The 21,125-nt window shown below is 48.2% G+C and overlaps 2 protein-coding genes across 2 annotated transcripts; both read left to right on the top strand.

Annotated features, from left to right (window-relative positions):
• Positions 1-307: 307 nt before the first annotated feature.
• LOC119397376 (arylamine N-acetyltransferase) lies at positions 308-1,294 on the top strand. Its single transcript, XM_037664809.1, has one exon. The coding sequence runs from the start codon at positions 308-310 to the stop codon at positions 1,292-1,294; it is 987 nt and encodes a 328-aa protein (XP_037520737.1).
• An 18,087-nt stretch (positions 1,295-19,381) lies between these two features.
• On the top strand, positions 19,382-20,362 carry LOC119397375 (arylamine N-acetyltransferase-like). The gene has a single exon (XM_037664808.1). The coding sequence runs from the start codon at positions 19,382-19,384 to the stop codon at positions 20,360-20,362; it is 981 nt and encodes a 326-aa protein (XP_037520736.1).
• Positions 20,363-21,125: the final 763 nt, after the last annotated feature.

Below are 21,125 nucleotides of genomic sequence, written 5' to 3'. Positions count from 1 at the left end.
TTTAGCGAACTGCCATAGATTACTATTGCGTTCAAGCGTGAATCAAACTAAAAACACACGCTGTTGCAGCCTGGCTGTTTCGCATTGTGGAACATCCAGTTTAGCGCAGATGTTTCGGGTCTGCACGGCGAAGTGATAACAGCTTGGCAGTCCGTCGAGCACGCGGCGCCCTTCGCTGCACTTCCGTTGAGAGCAGCTGCGACAGATGTGGTTTGTCGCTTGTTCAACCTGCTCTGCTCCAGTAGCTTTTCGACTAAGAGCTAAAACCAAATCGCTCAGGAAGCTCGAAAACGAACGGCAATTAGCAATGGCAACGTCGATATCTTGCGGTGGTTCTGCGGTCGACAGCCGTGATCACGGGCAGGCGCCTGACTCCGAAGCAAGCAAAAACACTCCCAAGGATTCTCTGGACTATAGTGACTTCACTCTTGCAGCTCTGTCTTCTCCTCAGACTCAGCACTACTTAGACTTTCTGCGCCTGCAGACCCCGGTGAAACCTGACCTTCAAAGTCTCAACTCCCTCATCTCAGCACACCTGGAGCGAATACCGTTTCAAAGCGTCGATACGGTTCTTGGCAACATCGAGCCTCTCGATGACGGCGCCGTATTTTCCAAGGTCGTGAAAGAAGGTCGCGGTGGTAACTGCTTCGAATTGAACTCTCTCTTCGCTCGTCTGTTGCTGGCCTTGGGTTACAAGGTTCGAGTACGCTGTGCCAGGATTCGCTGGGCGGTTCCAGAGGACGTTCCGCCAGCGCCGGTCGATCACATGGTGCTCTGCGTGACTGTAGGCGACAGAGAAGACCAAGGAACACCGTTCTTGGTTGACGTAGGATTCGGCGGACCTTGTCCGCAGCGCGCCTTGCCTCTCGATGGGGATGCAATGCCTTATCGCCTGCGCGTGCTCGATAACGATTGGACAAAACCAATTGAAGTATCTATCCTCAGCCAAGATGAACCTGGCCAAAGCTCCCGATGGCTTCCCCTGTATCAAGTTTTCGCTTACTCGCATGAGTGGCCGGACTTTATGGATAAGTCGTGGTACTTTGCCACGTATCCAGGCCTCGTCTTCCGCGAAGTCTTAGCCGTTAGCCGTTACGAAGAAGACTGCTGGCTCACGCTGCGTAACCGATGCTTCACTCGCCGACGCTGCACGTCGACTGGAATAGCAGAAGTGGAAGAGCGTCGTCTAATCGACAATACGGTTGACCTGCTCTCTCTACTGGGCGATGTGTTCCAGCTGAAGCTCAAACCAGATATGGACGAGAAAGTGCGGCGGCAACTCCAGCTTCTGTAAAGTCTTAACGGGCGAGGGGAGACTTTTGTGCTTCGCAGATTTGGCATGTGTTATACCAGTCTCTATGGCAATCTTCGTTTGTTCAAAAAAATAAATGCGTGACATGAAGCTGTGAAATTTATTGTTCTTTCTTCGCTCCGAGAGAAGTCACACAGCTCCAAGGCATCGTAGATTTTTATTGGCAAATGTTTAACCATGTGTTCTGTAACTAAATATACTGCTCGATTTGTATTGCATATCTTTGCTGAAAAAAAATTACAGCATATCCACGGGTGAATGATGAAGAGCTTGGGCGAAGCTCCTGAAGCAATCATGGTTACACCGTGAAATGTTCAGTGGTTTCGCCCAGTAGTAATCAAAGCGATACGCCGCTTTGATTACTGCACGCCATCTAGCGTGCAGGGTGCCGCTGCTATTATTTTCTTTTTTTTCTTTTTTTCGCACACATATTGCGCACATCTCTATGGGACAGCGCCATCTAGTATATCGTCACCCAACTGCAGTTTGCATGCATCTCTATGGGACAGCGCCATCTCTTCAACGATACTGGAGACGCGACGGCGGGGGAACGCCGGACGGAGCGACGACCGACCAGGTGATGCTATAAGGAGCTTCGCCCTAAAACCAACGGATCGCCATCCATCCCTTCACTTTAAGAGTAGCCATCCACGTCATTGCAAGACAGCCACACCATACAAGCCCATCGATACCGCCGTATTTGTTCGGACGTGTCAGATTTCGAAGGTCATGTTGAGTATTCTAATACGGCCCCTGTGGCGAAGGCCTACCTAGAGAGTATCATCGATGATGCTATAAGCCGGGCACGGAATTTAGATAGAAACGAAATTTTGTCGGGCGCGAAAGCATGCCATTCAAAAAACCAAACGAACCTTGTCCTCACGTACTCGTCCACACTACCGCACCTCAACAACATTCTCTATAAACATTTTAACATTATACAGCACAGCTGTCCTCACTTTTCACGGAGCCGCCGCGAGTGGTCTACCACCGCGGAAGGAACATAAAAGACATCCTAGTAAGAGCTAAGACGACCGAGTCTGAAAACAGGGAATCGGGTTGCAAGCCATGCGGAAAACAACGCTGCCAGGTCTGCAAACATATGTCCACAACCTGTGTTGCCAAGGCTTCGTCCTCTGACTTCACATTCAAAATTAGGGAACCCCTAAATTGTGACAGTCAGAATGTTGTATATATGCTACATTGCGATGTCTGTGGCCAGTAGTACATAGGCCAGACTGGGACGGCGTTTAGACTACGTCTGAACAACCACAGAGCTCACGCGCGCCCTCTGCAAAATCTCCCTTTCTCTAAACATCTGAGTTTGCCAGAACACTCACTCGACAAAATACGTGTCCCCCTCCTGCAGTCAGGCTTCCGCAGTACTCGTGAACAGGAACAAAGAGAGTCCTATTTCATCCACAAATTTGAAACAATGACACACGGCATAAATGAAAACATGGGGAGCCTCTCGTTTCTTCGGTCATGCAAAAGTTAGTAGACGGGAAATGAATCCAGATAGTTGTAATTCGTGCTGGATGCTAAAATGGAGTATCGAACAAGTATCTGGGGGAGCGGACCGACCGGACACCTTTGCATATTCTGTACTTATGTGTATTTTTGTTGACATGTTCTTTTTTCTGTTTTATTTTTTCCCGACTTTTCAGTATTCAATGCATATCTTTCCCACATCTGATCTTTCCCTTTTTATTGTTATATATTTTTTGTACGTTTTATTCATTTTATTCTTATCTTCATTACTTTTTATACTTTAAACGTTTTGTTTAATTAATGGATTCTTTTTTTTAATGGGATAGGCTGACCCGCACTAGATTTTTCAGCCACAGGCGTTTCGGAGAGCCGCACTAACAGGGTAGGATTCTTGCACCCACGCCGCCACTTTGACACAAGACACGAGGGTTAAACTGTAGTTCTCAAACGGCCTCCTGCGTATGCACAATCTTTGCCCCCCACACACGCAACGGGTAAGCGACAGAAGAACACCGACCCTTTTTCCCCCTCTGGAAGTAACCGCAAAGGCGCGGGATCGGGGCCTGCTCTGCCACGGATGCACCCCTCGCAGCAAGTAACTGCTGCCGCCCAAGCAAAGGAACGCAATCTTCAAAGGCACGTCGCGGAAGCCGCGCTATGCGTTTTGTTTCCTTTCGGCCACTTCCATTCTATTTTATTTTATTTATTTATTATTTTTTTCCCGCCCGCATCCACGGCACCTGCTCTACTCCGCCGAAACGGCGCTTGTTTGCCCATTTTCTTCTTTGCTTGCTCCAGCGAATGAGCCGAGAGGAACTGTTTGACGCACTATACGTCACCACTGTCAACTTGACTAATTATTATTTTATTCCTTTCCTTCTTTCAACTAAGAGTGACCACGACGATTTGGGATATTCGCATAGCGCCATATTTGTTCATAAGCCCTGACGAAGATCGGTCCACCGGTCGAAACCGTTGGCAAATAAAATTAAGATAACCGCTTAGTTGTGCCTCTTCACTTCCCAAGTACGTTTGGCCCATTGGAAAAGCTTCTTCAGTGTGTATATATATATATATATATATATATATATATATATATATACATATATATTTTTAAGATGGTTAAAGAAATTATTTGGGACTGTAATTAAGAAAGTTAAATTAATTAACTTTTTAATTAGTGGAGTGAGGTGGTTGTGTCAAATGGGAGAATAGAAGTTCTTCATGCCAGAAACCCAACCCAACTTTGAGATTTCGAGAAAGTGCCATCTGGTAATAATTACGAAGTAATGAAGTTCAACCAAATTCAATGGCGAAACTTAAACAGAAACATGGAAGAACGCAACTGCCATATTCTTCTGAGACGTCCAAAATGGGTGAATGACTTTTTCTGTAGCGCTAGGCATCTTAAGGTGGTTAGAGAGATGAGTTGAGACAGTAATTAAGGAAGCTAAATTAATTAACTTTTTAATTAGTGGAGTTAGGTGACTGTGTCAAATTGGGGAATTAAAGTTCTTCGTGCCAGAAACCCACCCCAACATTGAGATTTCGAAAAAGCGGCCTCTAGTAATAATTACGAAGTAATGAAAGTCAACCGAATTCGATGGCTTTCGCTATTGAAAGCCGTTGCATTTCGTTGAATTTCATTACGCCCCAACAATTACTAGAGGACACTTTTTCGAAATCTCAGAGCTCGGATGGGTTCCTCGCATGAAGAACTCCAATTCTCCCATTTGACACAATCACCTAACTCCACTAATTAAAAACTTAATTAATCTAACTGTCTTAATTACTGTCCTAAATGATGTCCTTAACTACCTTAAGATTCCTGCCGCTACAGAAAAAGCAATTCTGAAAGCCCCGAGCAAATATCGCATTTTCCTAATTTTTTGAGAACGTTGGACACATGTCTTGAAACACCCTGTGTGTATATATATATATATATATATATATATATATATATATATATATATATATATATATATATATATATATATATATATATATATATACACAGGGTGTTGTATTCCCTGACGAAGGCCGGACCCCGGCCGAAACGTTGGAACAATAAAAGTTTTCGTACGTTCGTTCGCTCAAGCCAATTTTTATTAATCACTGGATCCACTGAAACCACTTGCCTGATATATATATATATATATGGGTCATTCCATGCCAAGTGTCCCAGACATCGTGCTAGTGGTAGAGTGTGCTAGAGGGCCGCCTGTACTACACGTATACCCAGAGACACAAGTGTACACAATGTGCATTATTATTAAGATTGGCTAGGGAGCGTTGGAGATAGCTCAAGAAAAAATCACGAACTTTGAAGATTTTTGTAGTTTTCGAAGATACGTAGCTGACAGTGAAACACGCAATTATTTCCGGAATTAAAGAATAGCACAACTAAACAGAGCTTCTGTGATAGCGCAAGCGCAGCTTCGAAGCTCAACGCACAAAACTAGATTTTATGCACATGTTTCTGTCAGGCACAGTTTAACACATACAAGCGAACTTCGATGGGGGCGACATGATCGTCAAAATTTTTTTCGAGCAAAAATGTTTTGCGAGAATAATCCATGTGGCACAAGAAAAAGGCACAAATTTTATCAGCTATATCTGTCATGTGCCAGCGCCACATCTGGGACACTTGGCATGGAATGACCCATATATATATATATATATATATATATATATATATATATATATATATATATATATATATAAAGAGAGAGAGAGAGGGGGGAGGGAGGGCGAGAGAGAGACCACTTGTCACCGTTTAATGCGGGACCGTTTACAATGCGGTCTTTTTCGACTCCCATTTTTCCTCCCGTAGAGCCCCACGTAGCATGCCGCTTATAGTGAATTCCCCAAAGTTGAAAGGCCGCTTATAAGGCGCTTGCCGGAAAATAAAACGTGGCAGCAGCGCGCCGTGGGCTCGCCGAGTGAGGAACGAGCGCGGTTATTATAATAATAAGCCTAATTAGCACCGGCGTCGTCGAGGCTCGCTTGCCGGCGGCGCGCGTTCCGCATAGAAAGTGCGCCTGTGTCTGCATCTTGTGCGCTTGAGTTTCCTGTCGGGAAAAGCGTCGTCGGGGCGTGCAAAAAATATCGCTCTTGCGGACTCGTTCGCAAATTTAAAAGCTTTATGGTTTGATGACGCGAGCTTTCGCCGGTCTTTTGTCGCGGCTATACTCTCCCGGCAGCGATCCGAGACTTTCCATCACGCGCGCTGCTGCTTAAGCGAGTGCTTGAGTGTGGTCTTTTTGATCCCCGACTTTCATGCTGTGTGGGGCAAAATTACCGCGACAACAAGCCAAGCCGCCTGCTAGGCCTAATCAGCGCGTGTGATCAAAGCTGCGATTTGGTAGGGAATCAACGAAACTCTTTGCGGGGACTGCACTTGAAAAAAAGGAAATCATATCTCCATAACAAAAACGCGGGCATAGGGAGCGTGTGTAGCATTCGAATCGTGATTCGCGCTACGATTGCAGAGTCTACATCGGGCGCGCGCCTATGAAATCTAACGATGTACCATTCGGCGCGCTGAATTTCGGTCGTGATTCGACGTGAGCTCGTCTGAAACACGATGGCGTTTTCTTTTGTTACTTTTTTTACTGCGTACGCACATTTTGTTGAAAGCGCGGGTCTTCGGACGAAAATTTTCTAACATTCGGAAATTTAAATTGTTGTAAGCGCCCCTCATCGCATCCCTCGATTGTCGGACACGCGCGGGTGCATGCTCAGCACGTTTTGCGCAACTGCAGCCTTTGAAAAACGATGTTTGGTTATAGTGCGGATATTCGCCACTCCGGTGACTTATAAGCCACTCTATAAGCGGTCTATATATATATATATATATATATATATATATATATATATATATATATATATATAGTATATATATATATATATATATATATATATATATATATATATATAGTAGTGATATATAGTGTGTGTGTGTGTGTGTGTGTGTGTGTGTGTGTGTGTGTGTGTCTGCGTGCGCATAGGCGTGCGCAGGATTCCCTTTCAGGGGGGGTGGGCGAATTTTCGTAGCAGTGCCCCCCCTCTCAATAATGTCAATGTATGGCGCTGACATTGCGCCCCCCCTCCTCCCCGAGACGCAGCGCCCCCCTCTCTATTATATCAATGTGTGGGGCTGACTCTGCGCCCCCCTCTTAAGTGAACGGGGGGGGGGCTGCCCAGCCCCGTGCGCACGCCTTGTGTGCGTGTGTGTGCACAAAATAACTGAAGGTCCCACTGCAAGAGCTTTCAGCTTGTGTTTAGCATTATCATGGTGTACTGCTATAGTTATATCCACGATTTCGTGTGATCAGGCTGACATACTGATCTGCGCGCAGTCGAGCTCCTTGCTCGGCCGCGATTGTCATCTGCATCCAGGAGCCGTTTCCTGGTCTGATAAGCGTTTAACTTTTGGGACAGGATACGATAAATAATTGCCCTAAAATCCGCGTGCGCAACCATTTCTGTCGATCTGTGTTCTGCGACAATTGCACGAGGTCATAATGGAAAAAGTATCGTACGCACAGGAAAAAACAATGTAGTCCTCGAAAATGAGGGCAAGCTAAGCTCGGCGTGGGCGTACTTCTTTCTTTCTTTTTCTATATTTTTGCTCTTTCCCCTCTCTCTTTTTCATTGCATGCCCTTTTAATTATTTGTTCCTTTCGTTATTTTATATTTTCTCATTTTTCCTTTCTTTCTGTCTATCAACCTTTCCTTCATACTTTCTTTTCTTTCCAGGTGATAATATTGCATGGTGGATTTAGCTACTTTTAACGGGAACCATCTGATACCAAGTGGAAGCCAACAGGTTACCCGCTGGTTCGTGTTGCTTTCCGGCGTGAAACACTTCAGCCTGAAAATGGAACCAGCTGAAACCGGTTGGTCTGTAAATGGAATTAGCTGAAACCATTTGTCCTTATAGTGGAACAAGCTGTCCAAGAAATAGAGCCAGCTGTAACCAGTTGGTCTGGAAATGAAACATTTAATCTTCAACCGGTAACGAGCTAGAATCAGTCGGTCTGGAAATGAATTAAACCAAAAAGATGGACTGCTGGGCGAGTTCGTAACTCATCTTAGAACGGATTTAAGCGGGTGATTCATGTCTCACGAAACCCTCGGTCGCGTAACTTGCCGCAGAGTTAGACTACCTGGAAGCGCGTCACTGAAACAATCTTTGTCTTGTCATGGTTCTTTAACACGTGTTCATCTAACCACATATATATGTTTGTTGTTTCAATAAACTGCGAGTAGATAATTTGTGCCGTGTGTCGTGTTCCTTTCTCCTGTGTTATTGTTCTTTCGTGGACCAACATTCTAAGAATTAAACCAAGTGGCCTGGAGCCCGAACGTACATACTAGCTGAACAATGCTTGAAAAACGCAGAAAGACAGCCGAAAAGAAAGGTATAAACACAAGACGACGTTCTACTAGCAAGTGAATTTTATTTAGAATGCACACTTATCATGAAATCCCGGTAACCCTCGCCATGACGACCAATAAGACACAGTTGCTTAAAGCCCCACATCATCTGCTGGCACGTGTCTTTGTAAGTACCCTATCTCAGTATCATGCAAACTGATAGAGGGATAGCTTATGCACCTCGAACCCTCCCAGCTGATGTGAAAGATCTCAGTAATTTCCCTCTGAGTTTTCTCAAGATGCCTGTACACCACTGTGGTTATTTCAAACACAAGCCTGCACCCGCTTTCGTTGCAGTCCTTGCAGTGTATGGCTAAGTGTGTGAAAGACCTGCCTATCAAGGATCGAGTGGCGCTGTTCTCTTAGGTGAGTATTAAGGCACCAGTTTGCCCAATGTAGACCATCGCGCATGATACGGGCAGTCTATATACGACGCCTACTGCACAAGGCACGAAAGACTTGGTGTGTTTCACACTGTATGTCTTGTCATTTGAAGACAGACCTTCAACACGCCTTTGTTTTCAAACATGAATCCGAACCAACTTGCCCAACTTTCAATCGTGCTAGCTTATCTAGCTGGAACTTTTTTGTTTGTGTACAAGCAGCTGCATCCAAAGCTAATCACACCCAGCTTGAATAAATGTGGAATTGATACGGCTCAACTACAGGAAAGAAATTAGCTCATGCAGGAGGTCTCTGAGAGCACACGCCGAGTGTAACACGAGCTAAGTTACATGACAAGAAGAAATAAAAGGTAAGGCTTGTAGTCTGTCCATACTTCTTTCACCAGAGGTTCTTTGCCATATGGTTAAAAATTAGAACACTGTCATAAACAATACTTGCTTATTGCAATAGGTTTGGTTGCAAGTCAAAATTTTCAGTTCCGCTGGTATCATACGCAGACTGAAGTGTATGCCCACACATCAGCATCGTATGCGTCCTTAAGCTGACTCATTCGTATGTACGCCTGTAAAAATATCAGACTGTGTGGGCTGCGTCATTATTAGCTCTGCCATTGCTATTTGTTGGCACTGGTACGAGTTGGGACCAGAAGCCAACAAGGTGTGGCATGGACAAGCTGGTAACTGATTTCAGCTAGGACCAGAGGTAACTGGTTCCAGTGATAAAGCTTGGAATTGTTCCATGACACTGTTCAACAGGTACCAGCTGGAACTACCTAGAACCAGTCGGAGTTTTTTCAGCCGGGTTCCTTCTTTCTCTAGTATAAACCAATTAAGATTCATATGGCTCAGATATGTTCGTATCTTCCTTACGGGCATGCGCCTTATCCTGGAATGCCTGAAGTACAAGAGAAGAAATAGGTCTGCATACACTGCCTTCACGATGGTTGTTTTTTGTACATCCAATGCCGACAACATCGGCACTTCTGAGCCAATAGAAGCTTTGCTTTAAAAAGGCACATTATTTCGAGCTGCATGAATGAAACAGTGCTAACAATTAAAGCAGAGTTTGTGTAAAGCACAGCACACACTGCACAGCCAAATATTGCTGTGCTTGGTGTCACAAGTGATTCAAGGGATCAACACTCCCTTTTTCCATATTGCCTTGCACCTCTCTGCGAGAGCAGGACGTGGCACTGTGATTTATAGAAAAGTCTAGAGTTACTCTGAAAAGGTCCAATAACTGCCCTGCCTCATATTGCCATCACGCGATCTTTTGTAGATAAAAAAAAGGCTGCATGAAAAACGAATATTCATGCATCAGTCTTTCCCTGATATGTACCTCCTGAGAAAATACAAAACGTCTTCAGGATGTCCTGAAATGACAAATATCCTTGTCCTGTAGGGCATGCTGAGGACAACCTCAGGATTGCCTGGTGTTCTTCAGCACACAAAATGCACTTCGATTGTGGTGGTCTCTGTGAGGACATTTTAAATACTTCTGTGAACAGTGCAAGAATGGAACAAGAATTTCATGAATAAGTATATATATATATATATAGGACACACACATACACATACACACACACGCAGCCGAACCACTTTATAAGAGACATGCATAAGTGAGCACCACTTGTCCCTTATAAAGGGGTTCAACTGTATATTGTTACGCGTAGAGGAGACCGTCAAGGTTGAAAGGCGCTGTTTATTACGTCGTGAGCGTAAGCTCAGGAGCGGCCCACCAGTTGGTGATTTTCACCTCGTCCTCTTCTCTCTTTCTAACCCGGAGCGGCAAGCACGTTCACTGTGGTCTTCGTTGTCCCCGTTCATATGCGCAACATTCCTCTCCTCGCAGACGAAGGCCGCCGGACGAGTCAGTCGATTTGTCTAGGCGTGAATAATTTCAGGCGGGCGACATGGACAACTTGTGTTCTGGCAGATCTTCGACCACTCGCCGTGATTCGAGCTCTTGTGTAGGTGACCTCTGTGAGGCTGTTGACTATAACAAATGGTCCATCGTAAGTGGCCAAAAACTTTTGGCACAACCCGCGTTTTCCTGTAGGAGTCCACAACCACACTAAATCACCACGGCCATAGGTTGCAGGTCGGTGGTGAATGTCGTAGCGTGCTTCCGCTCTGTCTTGCGATGCCAAGGTGCGTAACCGAGCTATGCGACGCGCCTCTTCGGCAAGGCAGAGGGTCTCGGCGACAGTGACGTTTTCGTGATCACTGAAATGGAAGACTGTGTCGATTGTGTGCCGGGGCGAACGTGCGTACAGCAAGAAGAAAGGGCTATAGCCTGTAGTCTCGTGCTTCGCGGTGTTGAATGCGTACCTAATGAAAGGCAGTACGTCATCCCAGTTCTTGTGGTCGGATGAAACATACATAGACACCATGTTGACAATTGTCCGGTTGGTACGCTCCGTAAGCCCATTCGTTTGTGGATGGTAGGGTCGAGTGACGCAAGCGGGATTCGCACAGACGAAGGAGCTCCTCCACGACATCCCCTGTGAATTGTCGTCCACGGTCGCTGATGATCACGTGAGGAGGGCCATGCCGGAGGATGACGTGTTGTAGCAAGAACAATGATACGTCACTGGCGGTTGCGGAGGGAACGGCCGCCGTCTCGCAGTAGCGTGTGAGGTAGTCGACGCAAACAATTATCCATCGGTTGCCATGTGCTGATTTAGGAAAGGGGCCCAGAAAGTCAATGCCCACTTGCTGGAAAGGTGCGCTTGGAGTTGGCATCGGCTGCAGAAGACCACCTTGAGCAGTAGGTGGACGCTTGTGGCGCTGGCACTGCATGCAGCTGGCCGCATACAACTCAATAGATTTTTGCATTCCAGGCCAACAAAAGCGTTCCTTAGTCCGATGAAGCGTCCGCGCAGAACCTAAATGTCCAGACGTAGGGTCGTCGTGCATAGCAGTCATAATCGATGTTCGAAGGCTCTCCGGCACCACCAGCAGAAAACGTGCGCCACTGCTGGAAAGGTTCTTCTTGTATAGCAGTCCATCCCGCACACAGAAATGGCGTGCTGTAGTAGAGGCGGATGCAGCGGCGAAGAGCGGCGCTGTTTGACATCCTTTCGCGGTGAAACTGTGCAAGTCTGGAAAATTAGGCGATACAGAAGCTACAAGGTGGTCAAGGTCATCGGCGTCACAATCTGTTGTGCTAAGTGGCATACGTGAAAGGCAGTCCGCATCGGCATGTCGCACACAAAGAGTGGTGGTCAGTGACTACTGTGAATGGCCGCCCATACAGGTAAGAACGAAAACGCTGAATTGCAAATATTACTGCCAGGCATTCTTGTTCTGTAACGGTGTAATTATGTTCGGGTCTGCTTAGTGAGCGACTTACGTATGCGATGACGTGTTCTCGCTCACAGTAACGTTGGACTAGGACGGCACCAATACCTGTACCGCTGGCATCCGTATGAAGTTCTGTCGAAGCAGAAGGATTGAAGTGCTGAAGGACAGGTCGTGACGTCAGCAGGAACTTTAATTGCCGAAACGAAGAATCGAACTCCGGAGACCACTCAAAGGGAACGTCCTTTCGTAGCAGGCATGTCAGCGGATACGCGACGTCGGCGAATTTCGGTATAAAGCGGCTGAAATACGAGCAAAGCCCCAGAAAACTGCGGAGCTCTTTGACAAAGTGCGGGGCACTGAACGCCTCGACGGCCGCTGTCTTCTGGGGATCCGGGCGGATGCCATCCTTATCAACGAGGTGCCCAAGCACGAGAGTTTGGCGGTTTCCGAAGTGGCGTTTCTTCGAGTTAAAACTAGGCCAGCGTTCCGAATGCAGTTCATAACAATATCCAGACGCGAGTTGTGTTCACTGAATGTTCGGCCAAAGATGACGACATCGTCGAGGTAGCACATGCAGATGTTCCACTTCAAGCCGCGCAGAATGGTGTCCATGAATCTCTCGAGCGTTGCCGGAGCGTTGCACAGTCCAAATGGCATCACAATAAGTTCAAAGAGCCCGTCAGGGGTTATTCCTCGTCCTCAGGATGGATCGGAATTTGCCTATAGCCAGATCGTAGGTATCTTCGCAGGTGGGTTGCTTTGTATTTGTAGCACTCCACGCAAGCGATCCGCTGCAAATATGCAAGAGACGGGTTTAGCTGCGTCCAAGGAACACACCGCTGCCGAACTGAGCTCGGCAAAGTCACGCTGAGTCCTTTTTATCGGAAGGCGACGGTAGGCGCAGGCGCGCAGGTAACGGTAGGCGCCGGCTCAGTGGTGCAAACAATGCCTGTGGTTTCCTCCCCCTTGGCCGGTGACCACGAGGTATCTTCGCAGGTGGGTTGCTTTGTATTTGTAGCACTCCACGCAAGCGATCCGCTGCAAATGTGCAAGAGACGGGTTTAGCTGCGTCCAAGGAACACACCGCTGCCGAACTGAGCTCGGCAAAGTCACGCTGAGTCCTTTTTATCGGAAGGCGACGGTAGGCGCAGGCGCGCAGGTAACGGTAGGCGCCGGCTCAGTGGTGCAAACAATGCCTGTGGTTTCCTCCCCTTGGCCGGTGACCACGAGGTATATTCGCAGGTAGGTTGCTTTGTATTTGTAGCACTCCACGCAAGCGATCCGCTGCAAATATGCAAGAGACGGGTTTAGCTGCGTCCAAGGAACACACCGCTGCCGAACTGAGCTCGGCAAAGTCACGCTGAGTCCTTTTTATCGGAAGGCGACGGTAGGCGCAGGCACGCAGGTAACGGTAGGCGCCGGCTCAGTGGTGCAAACAATGCCTGTGGTTTCCTCCCCCTTGGCCGGTGACCACGAGGTATCTTCGCAGGTGGGTTGCTTTGTATTTGTAGCACTCCACGCAAGCGATCCGCTGCAAATATGCAAGAGACGGGTTTAGCTGCGTCCAAGGAACACACCGCTGCCGAACTGAGCTCGGCAAAGTCACGCTGAGTCCTTTTTATCGGCAGGCGACGGTAGGCGCAGGCGCGCAGGTAACGGTAGGCGCCGGCTCAGTGGTGCAAACAATGCCTGTGGTTTCCTCCCCCTTGGCCGGTGACCGCGAGGTATCTTCGCAGGTGGGTTGCTTTGTATTTGTAGCACTCCACGCAAGCGATCCATTGCAAATATGCAAGAGAGTGGTTTAGCTGCGTCCAAGGAACACACCGCTGCCCAACTGACAAGAACTCATTGACGTCATTTACGTCACGGACATTACGTTGGTAAAATGCACACGAACAGATGAGAAATAAAAAATTACAGCATATCCACGATTGAATGATGAAGAGCTTGGGCGAAGCTCCTGAAGCAATCATGGTTACACCGTGAAATGTTCAGTGGTTTCGCCCAGCAGTAATCAAAGCGATACGCCGCTTTGATTACTGCACGCCATCTAGCGTGCAGGGTGCCGCTGCCTTTTCTTTCTTTTTTTTGTATTCTTTCTTTTTTCTTTACTTTCTTTTTTTCTGTTTTTCTTTTATTTCTTTTTTTTTGCACACATACTGCACACATCTCTATGGGACAGCGCCATCAAGTATATCGTCACCCAACTGCAGTTTGCATGCATCTCTATGGGACAGCGCCATCTATTGAATGATACGAGAGACGCAACGGCGGGGACACGCCGCATGGAGCGACGACCGACCAGGTGATGCTATAAGGAGCTTCGCCCCTAAAGCTAGAAAATGTTTTGTTCATGCAAATGACCTGACACTCAGCGGTCCACGACGATAGGTCCACGATGATAGGTCTACGACGATAGGTGCCGGACGCTCTACACAGTACCCTAGCGACACTTCTGCACAAGGCTTAACAAACGCGCCTTATATCTCTCACACCTTCTCCCTCTCGTTGTGCTATTGGGGATGATGATGATGCTGTGGCCATACCCTTTGCGACGGGCTGGTGTTACGTGACTCGAAGCTAAAGAGAGCGAAAAAAATGAGTTGGCAGGGGCAGTATCGCCATCTAGGAGCGGTGAAGTGATGTACTGCATCATGACACTAACGAGCGCCGACAGGGTGTGCCTAGGTAGTCTCAGCAAAGCGGTGGTTTTCGCTCCAACAAGGCGAAGGAGGTGATTCGATTCGCTATGGACCTAGTTACGCGGTTTGTCTTTCGCGCTGGCTTAGCGTGTGACATCTCGTCGCCAGCGTTGTGAACCTTCCACGTGCACCTACAGAGCTCCTCCGCCGCCTGCAGCTTCAAATGCGCTGGCGCCGACTGAAAAAACTCTCTGCATTAAGCGCCGCAGAAAGGCAATGACGTTGACAGGTCAATTTAGCGTAAGTGAGTTCTTTGGTAGAGGGAAAGATACGGCAGCGGGAAGTGGAAGGCATTCGCTTGCTCGCGACTCAACCTACGAACTCTGCCTCCTGTATGGTTTAAGCGTTATATGGCAGTGTATGCATGAGCATAGCCGTGGGTTACCCAATAACTGGAGAGTGTGCACCTTGCCAGTTCTCTCCTCCAATGACGATGCTTTACATGAATGCATATCGTGTACCGCTGTTTAATATGTACTTGTTGATGCCATCTTTGCGCGCGTTTCACTATATCCTCTGTCCAGGTATATGTGAGCTACTTAGCGACCTCAAAGGTTTGATCATGATCGTAGACCTTAGTTGCCAGGATGGAAATATGCCCCTAGGCGTCAACGTGGGTGCACCCACGTCAAACGGGGCTATAACTGCCAAACACTAGTATACATTCTGCAGGCTCGCATATATATCACTCTACAATAAACATTCAACTGGTACTCTAAATTCACGTTTCACTTTGGTGTTAAACCGATGCCTATGGCAGAGGGAACAACCATGTTTTTTTTGCTCTAATGAGAATCGCGTTGGCGACGCTAGCAAAGCAGTGGCATTCAACTGCGGACCACGCAGACGCTGGACGTAACTTGAGCAGCTGTTTATCGTTACACGCATGCTGTGTTGCCATGATGTTTGCCTAGAGAGAACTGGGGTGACGGCGACTCTTTAAGGAACTAAAATATATGCGCATTCTTCTTTGATTTTCTTACGCATGCGCAGGCTAGACTTCAGAGCGCACATGACGGTCAGGTCCCTAATAAAGTGCTATTGTTATAGGTGATTTGCTCAGCTAGTGAAATCACGAATTTTTAAAGTGCCAACCACGCGGCAATACAGCTGCCGTGGTTACTGTGGTTTAAATCTTAGAGTGCGCTTGCTCTCTCCCATTGTGAATTTCATTTAAAATGTGGAGTTTAATAACCCTGATTCGGCCAAGGCTAAGTAAACAAATTTCTCAAGTGATATGACCACTGATGTGTAGTAGCGGAAAAATAAGGATTTATTTTAGGATAATACGTCTACAATCACTCCTTTTCTGAGAGACTCGTTATAACTAAACCATCACACTTAGGTTCGTATTGAGTATACGTCGCAGGGTGTTTTGAAGTGCCTGAGAAGAAGGAAAGAATGCTTAGCAGCAACAGCAGCGGGATGTCAAAACCTATCACTCATAGCGCGAGAGTCCTACGAAGACAGAACAAGCCACACTCAAGAACCGGCAGATGACCGAACGCCGTCGCTCCAACCTTCATCGACGCTATGTGGCATAGGAGCCCGGCGACCGTGTTTTTTTCTGGACAGGGACACGCCGACGTGGCCTTAGTGGAAAAGTTGTGTGACGGTACTTCTCTCCATACAAAGTATATCGACGTCTTATATCCCCCACATGACCATTGCCAATGGGCGCGTTAAGTTAGCGTGCTCCGAACTCCAAAAGAACACACTCGCATGCGCTCGAATGCAACGCCTTCAAAGCTTAGCTTAACGGCGATTTCCGCCGACTGCTTTCGGGTGCACGAAAGCGTCACATGGCGAATGTTACGTTGCTTCCGCGGTGGGAACGAGTGGCGAAGGAGAACGCACTTCGTCGGAGGAGACAGCCGGAAGCACGTCATTTCTTCGGAAGCCGTTGCAGACGCGAGCTCTCGCGCACGCCCTCGTGTACCGTCTCAGGGTTGGAGTGCGTAGAGCGCGCTCCCTAATCACGCACCGGAAGTCGCTTTTTAACCGTTAAGTTTACAAGAGCGCACTCCTACGGCTAGAGCGCGCTTGAGCTCCTTCACTTAACGCTCCCAATATCTCCCAGATTATCCCCGACAGCGTTACACACTCACAGCGGCGATGCGTACAGGCTCAGGTCGTCCACGTGGTGCTCCTTAAAGGGGCTATGAACCACTTTTCCAAGTAATGATCTAAGGACCTTGGTATCGGAGTTTACTGCCTCCTGAATCGATTGCCGCAAAAATTTCTCAAATCCGTCAAGAATCAGCGGAGTTACGGGGAATTTGGCGCACGCTCTCAGCGCTTTCTCTCTTTTCTCGTGCCGACGAGAGCACTGGAAGCTAGACAGGGAGGGATGGCACGGGAGTAAGAATTTACGTCAGCGCGCGGTATGAAACGCGATCGCTCTCCCGCTGTGATTCGCATGCGCGAGTGCGGCTACCGTGTAAAGTTAGCAGACTGAGGAGTGCGGCGCGGGCAAGTGGCGGCACCCCGTGGAAAGAAGCGCGTCTCATCCGGCTATCGGCCAATAAGCATGCTATGCCTCCGCGATGTCAACGTGCAGGCGCCCCGCCCACCGACGAGAGTGAGAACCGGCCTCTGTTTGAAAAGAGGGCGCCTGAGGAAACGGCAACTTCGCGCTCCGCTTGTGGCCTTCACGCGGCGCGCACGACTGTAATATTTTGCAGAGCAGTTCATAGTCGTGTCAGCTTTCCGCAGGTTGTGTTTTTATTGCGATAGCAATTATATGGACAGTCTCGGCTGGATTTTGCCGTCGCCGTCGCCGCCGTCATGCACCGTATATGTATAAGTATGTATATATCTATAAAGTCCCCACAGAAAAATAACCCAGAAAAATGCTTCCGAAGCGCGGAATCGAACCAGGGACCTCCTGCTCCGCAGCGAGCGGCGCTATCCACTACGCCACGAAACGCAGATCCTCCACGTAGCTAACGGCGAGCGTTATATACACACCATTTAGCGCTGGACGGACTCAGAGACAGCAGGCGATAATAGGCGTTTCTTCAATACCAGCGAGGTGGCGCTAGGAGCCCGACGGGCGCATTTAAAAGTCGTCGGCGAGCTCGCTCGCTTCTTCTTATATTTGCGCATGGGAGAAGCTTGCCCTTCCGCTGTCTGCTCGCGCGGTTTTCTCGTGGCGAGGGGTAGAGGAATGTTTCACGCTTTCACCGTGATGTCCGCGCTCATGTTACGGCGCGTACGAATGTCACTCGAGCTCACGGACGCCGCTAAACGAACAAACAGAAGATGAGCGCGAACTATCAAGTGTCACAGCTCGACACTTGAAGCACGCTAGTTTCCTTCGCTGCTTCGGCCGCCTTCGCTGCTTCGGCCGCCTGTTGCAAGGCGGCCGCCTTCGGCCGCCTTGCAACAGAAGCGCTCTTCAAACTGAGAGTATCCATTGGCGAGCCTCACTTCGTATAGCATTAGTTCCTTGCTATCGCATTCATTGCTTCGGCCTTGCGGCGAAACTGTGACTTTTTTCAACAAGCCCAAGGGGTGCTTCATGACCCCTTTAAGGCATTGTACGCCAGCCAGGGAACTTTAGGACTTTACACTCTACTTGTTATTCTTTTTTATGGCCGGCAATATTTGTGGAATGCATGTCGCAATACTCGCCAAGACCACGCGGAAGTTTATGCATGCGCTAATAAATCACTGTATAATAATAGCATAATTCCTGTAATGCTACGCGCCAAAAACAATGACATGATTATGCGGCATGCTGTAATGGCAGACTTTAGCTTAATTGTGACAAGCTGGGACTTTTTAGCATACTTCTCAGTCTTAACACAGATGTGTTGTTCCATTTCGCCCCCATTGAAATTCGGCCGCTTGGGCCGGTAATTGAACACGTGCTCTCAGGCATAGTAAACTCCTGCATCTCGAACTACCGCCAGTTTCGAGTACTCACTGTTCCCTTCAAGCTACTTCACCCGGGGTGCTTGAAGAGAATAGGAAGCAAGTATTTAACTGCGGGTTGAATTAATGGGCTAGCCATGGCGACATTCTCACCTTTCGTTCACTGAACTCTTGACCAAGCGAGTGGAGGTCGTTAGCGAAAGCTCCGTGCGCGTCTCCGCAAGATTAAGAAAGATTTCTTGGCCGAAAGCATTCCTGAATAGCGTTTGCCCTTCCTGAGCGATCGGGCCATTCTTGGCAACAGTGGGAGCTCCACTGAACATGTGCGAGCATGACCTTCCTTACGAGACAAATACATGGAAGAGCAACAGTTACCCGCCATCACGCGCAGAAATGAGTAAATGGCAACAATTCCTCGACCGGAAAGTGCCGAGGTCAATGGGCGTATCTGGCAGCTTCTACATTAAGTACGTATGTTAGACGTAATCTTACCAACTTTTTTTCGTCTTAGGAGCCAGCGTAAATCTCATTTCTTCTGAACTATGCTGAATACGTGGAATTAAAAACGTGATATTATCCAATTGGCTGTGGCGTCTCCCTTCCTCGTTGCATCGAATTCACGTAATGGATACGGGCACAATTTTTAAAGTGTCCGCCTATGATGCATTCTGTATGCAATCAAGTTGCTTCCGGCAACATACGAGCCAGCTTCCTGATCATCGACCCACCATACTTTGAAACAGATGTTCGGTGCGCTCAAAATATCATTTTAAGAACGTGTTCCCTTGCACACACCATGTTCTGATTTCACGCTCATACGACAGAACAAGCTGGCGAAAGAAGACATGGCAGGTCCACCGGTCCTTTACATGGAACAGAACGTCGACACCAGCTCGCGAGATAGTGAGACCTACATGCATCCTGACCGGGAGCTGTATTTTGCATCGGCACAGCGAGAGATGGACTTTAGAAGGCATCGCATGGCACCGCTTAGTCGAGAAGAACTGCTGCTCTACGTGAACGTCCTGAAAGTGGAATCGAATGATTTGAGCGAACTCAATCTGGCAACGTTGAACACTCTCATCAGGGCCCACGTCGAACGAATACCTTTCCAAGGAATAGACGCGTTCGTCGGGCATCTGCCGTCTCTGGATGACGACTCAGTATTTCGCAAGCTGATCGAGCAGCGCCGCGGCGGCTACTGCGTGGAGCTCAATAACCTCTTCGGCAGGCTCCTAGAGACGCTGGGCTTCAAGTTCCACATTCGGGCTGCCAGGACTCGATGGGGGCGGCCGTTGAACACGCCGCTGACTCCCTTGGGACATATGCTCTTCTGCGTCGACCTAGGCGATGAAGGACAGTACTTCGCTGACGTGGGCTTCGGGGGTCCCAACCCTTTCAAAGCACTACCTGTGGAAGGCGAAGCGGCGCCTTACAGAACGCGGAGACTCGATGACGAGGGAAACGTCGAGGTGGCCATAAAGTTGACGGGAAGCGGAAGTGCATCGGCCACTTGGCGTCCCATATACCACGTGTTTTCTCCTCCACAAAAGTACATCGACTTCGTGCAAACATACTGGTTCGTTTCGCTGCACCCGCGATCGCTATTCCGTCACACGCTTGTGGTTGGGCGCTTCGTGGACGACTCTTGGCTGACGCTCGTTGACGGCCGCTTCAGTCGGCGCTTCATCAGTGGGCAAGTTGAGCAGCGACGCATCGCTGACGCGGACGAATTGATTGGCCTTCTCCATACCGAGTTTGGCTTGAAGCTCGATCCTGACATAGACATTGACCTCTTCAGATGGCGTATCAAGAGCATTATTTAATGTTGTAACAGTGTAAAAGGTGTGAAGTGTCGGAGAACCATCTCATCGCTACATTAACAAATAAAGTGGTTGGAAATTTATAGCATGCATGTATGTTCATATTTGGGAATGGAAGGGGCTATGGGCTCGCTGGACTAGTCGTTTTTATGCCCGCTGGTTGTCGTCGCCTAAATTGCAAATTATGCGGAAGGTGTCTAAAGCAAAAGAAATATTTAAAAGCTACTTTGTGAGGTTCCCGCGACACATTCCATCTACGTACCCACCAGGGGCGTAGCTAGAAATTTTTTCGGCGGGGGGGGGGGGGGGGTTCAACTATACTTTATGAATGTTCGTGCATGCGTTTGGGGTGAGGAAATGCCAGCAGCACCAAAGAAAGCAGAAGAAACAGCCAAGAAAAAAGAGACAGGGACAGGTAAGATGCTGGTCCAGCATCCTACCTGTCCCTGTCTCTTTTTTCTTGGCTGTTTCTTCTGCTTTCTTTGGTGCTGCTGGCATTTCCTCACGAAGAACTATGTACCAACTTGCCCAACAAGCCACCCTAATGCGTTTGTGTGTGCACGTGCCAAACTGAAAAACTGAAATACGCAAGCCAAACTGAAAAATTTCGAGGGCGGTTTGAACCCTTTAACCCCCCCCCCTGGCTACGCCCCTGGTACCCACAGAGTGCTTCTCGAAGATTAACCCTTTAAACGCGCTCATCTATTCCTCCTTTGTGCTAGGGCGCCTTTTTCAGGGCCCGAATGGCTGCTACATATCCAAGTGG

Source organism: Rhipicephalus sanguineus, chromosome 6 (assembly GCF_013339695.2).
Source record: "Rhipicephalus sanguineus isolate Rsan-2018 chromosome 6, BIME_Rsan_1.4, whole genome shotgun sequence".
Classification (NCBI taxonomy): Eukaryota; Metazoa; Arthropoda; class Arachnida; order Ixodida; family Ixodidae; genus Rhipicephalus; species Rhipicephalus sanguineus.
The sequence above is the reverse complement of the archived record's forward strand: the minus strand, read 5'-3'. Positions and strand labels throughout refer to the sequence as shown.

Coding starts and splice junctions, on each gene's coding strand:
- LOC119397375 (XM_037664808.1), top strand. CDS start 19,382: ATGGCAGGTCCACCGGTCCTTTACATGGAACAGAACGTCGACACCAGC.
- LOC119397376 (XM_037664809.1), top strand. CDS start 308: ATGGCAACGTCGATATCTTGCGGTGGTTCTGCGGTCGACAGCCGTGAT.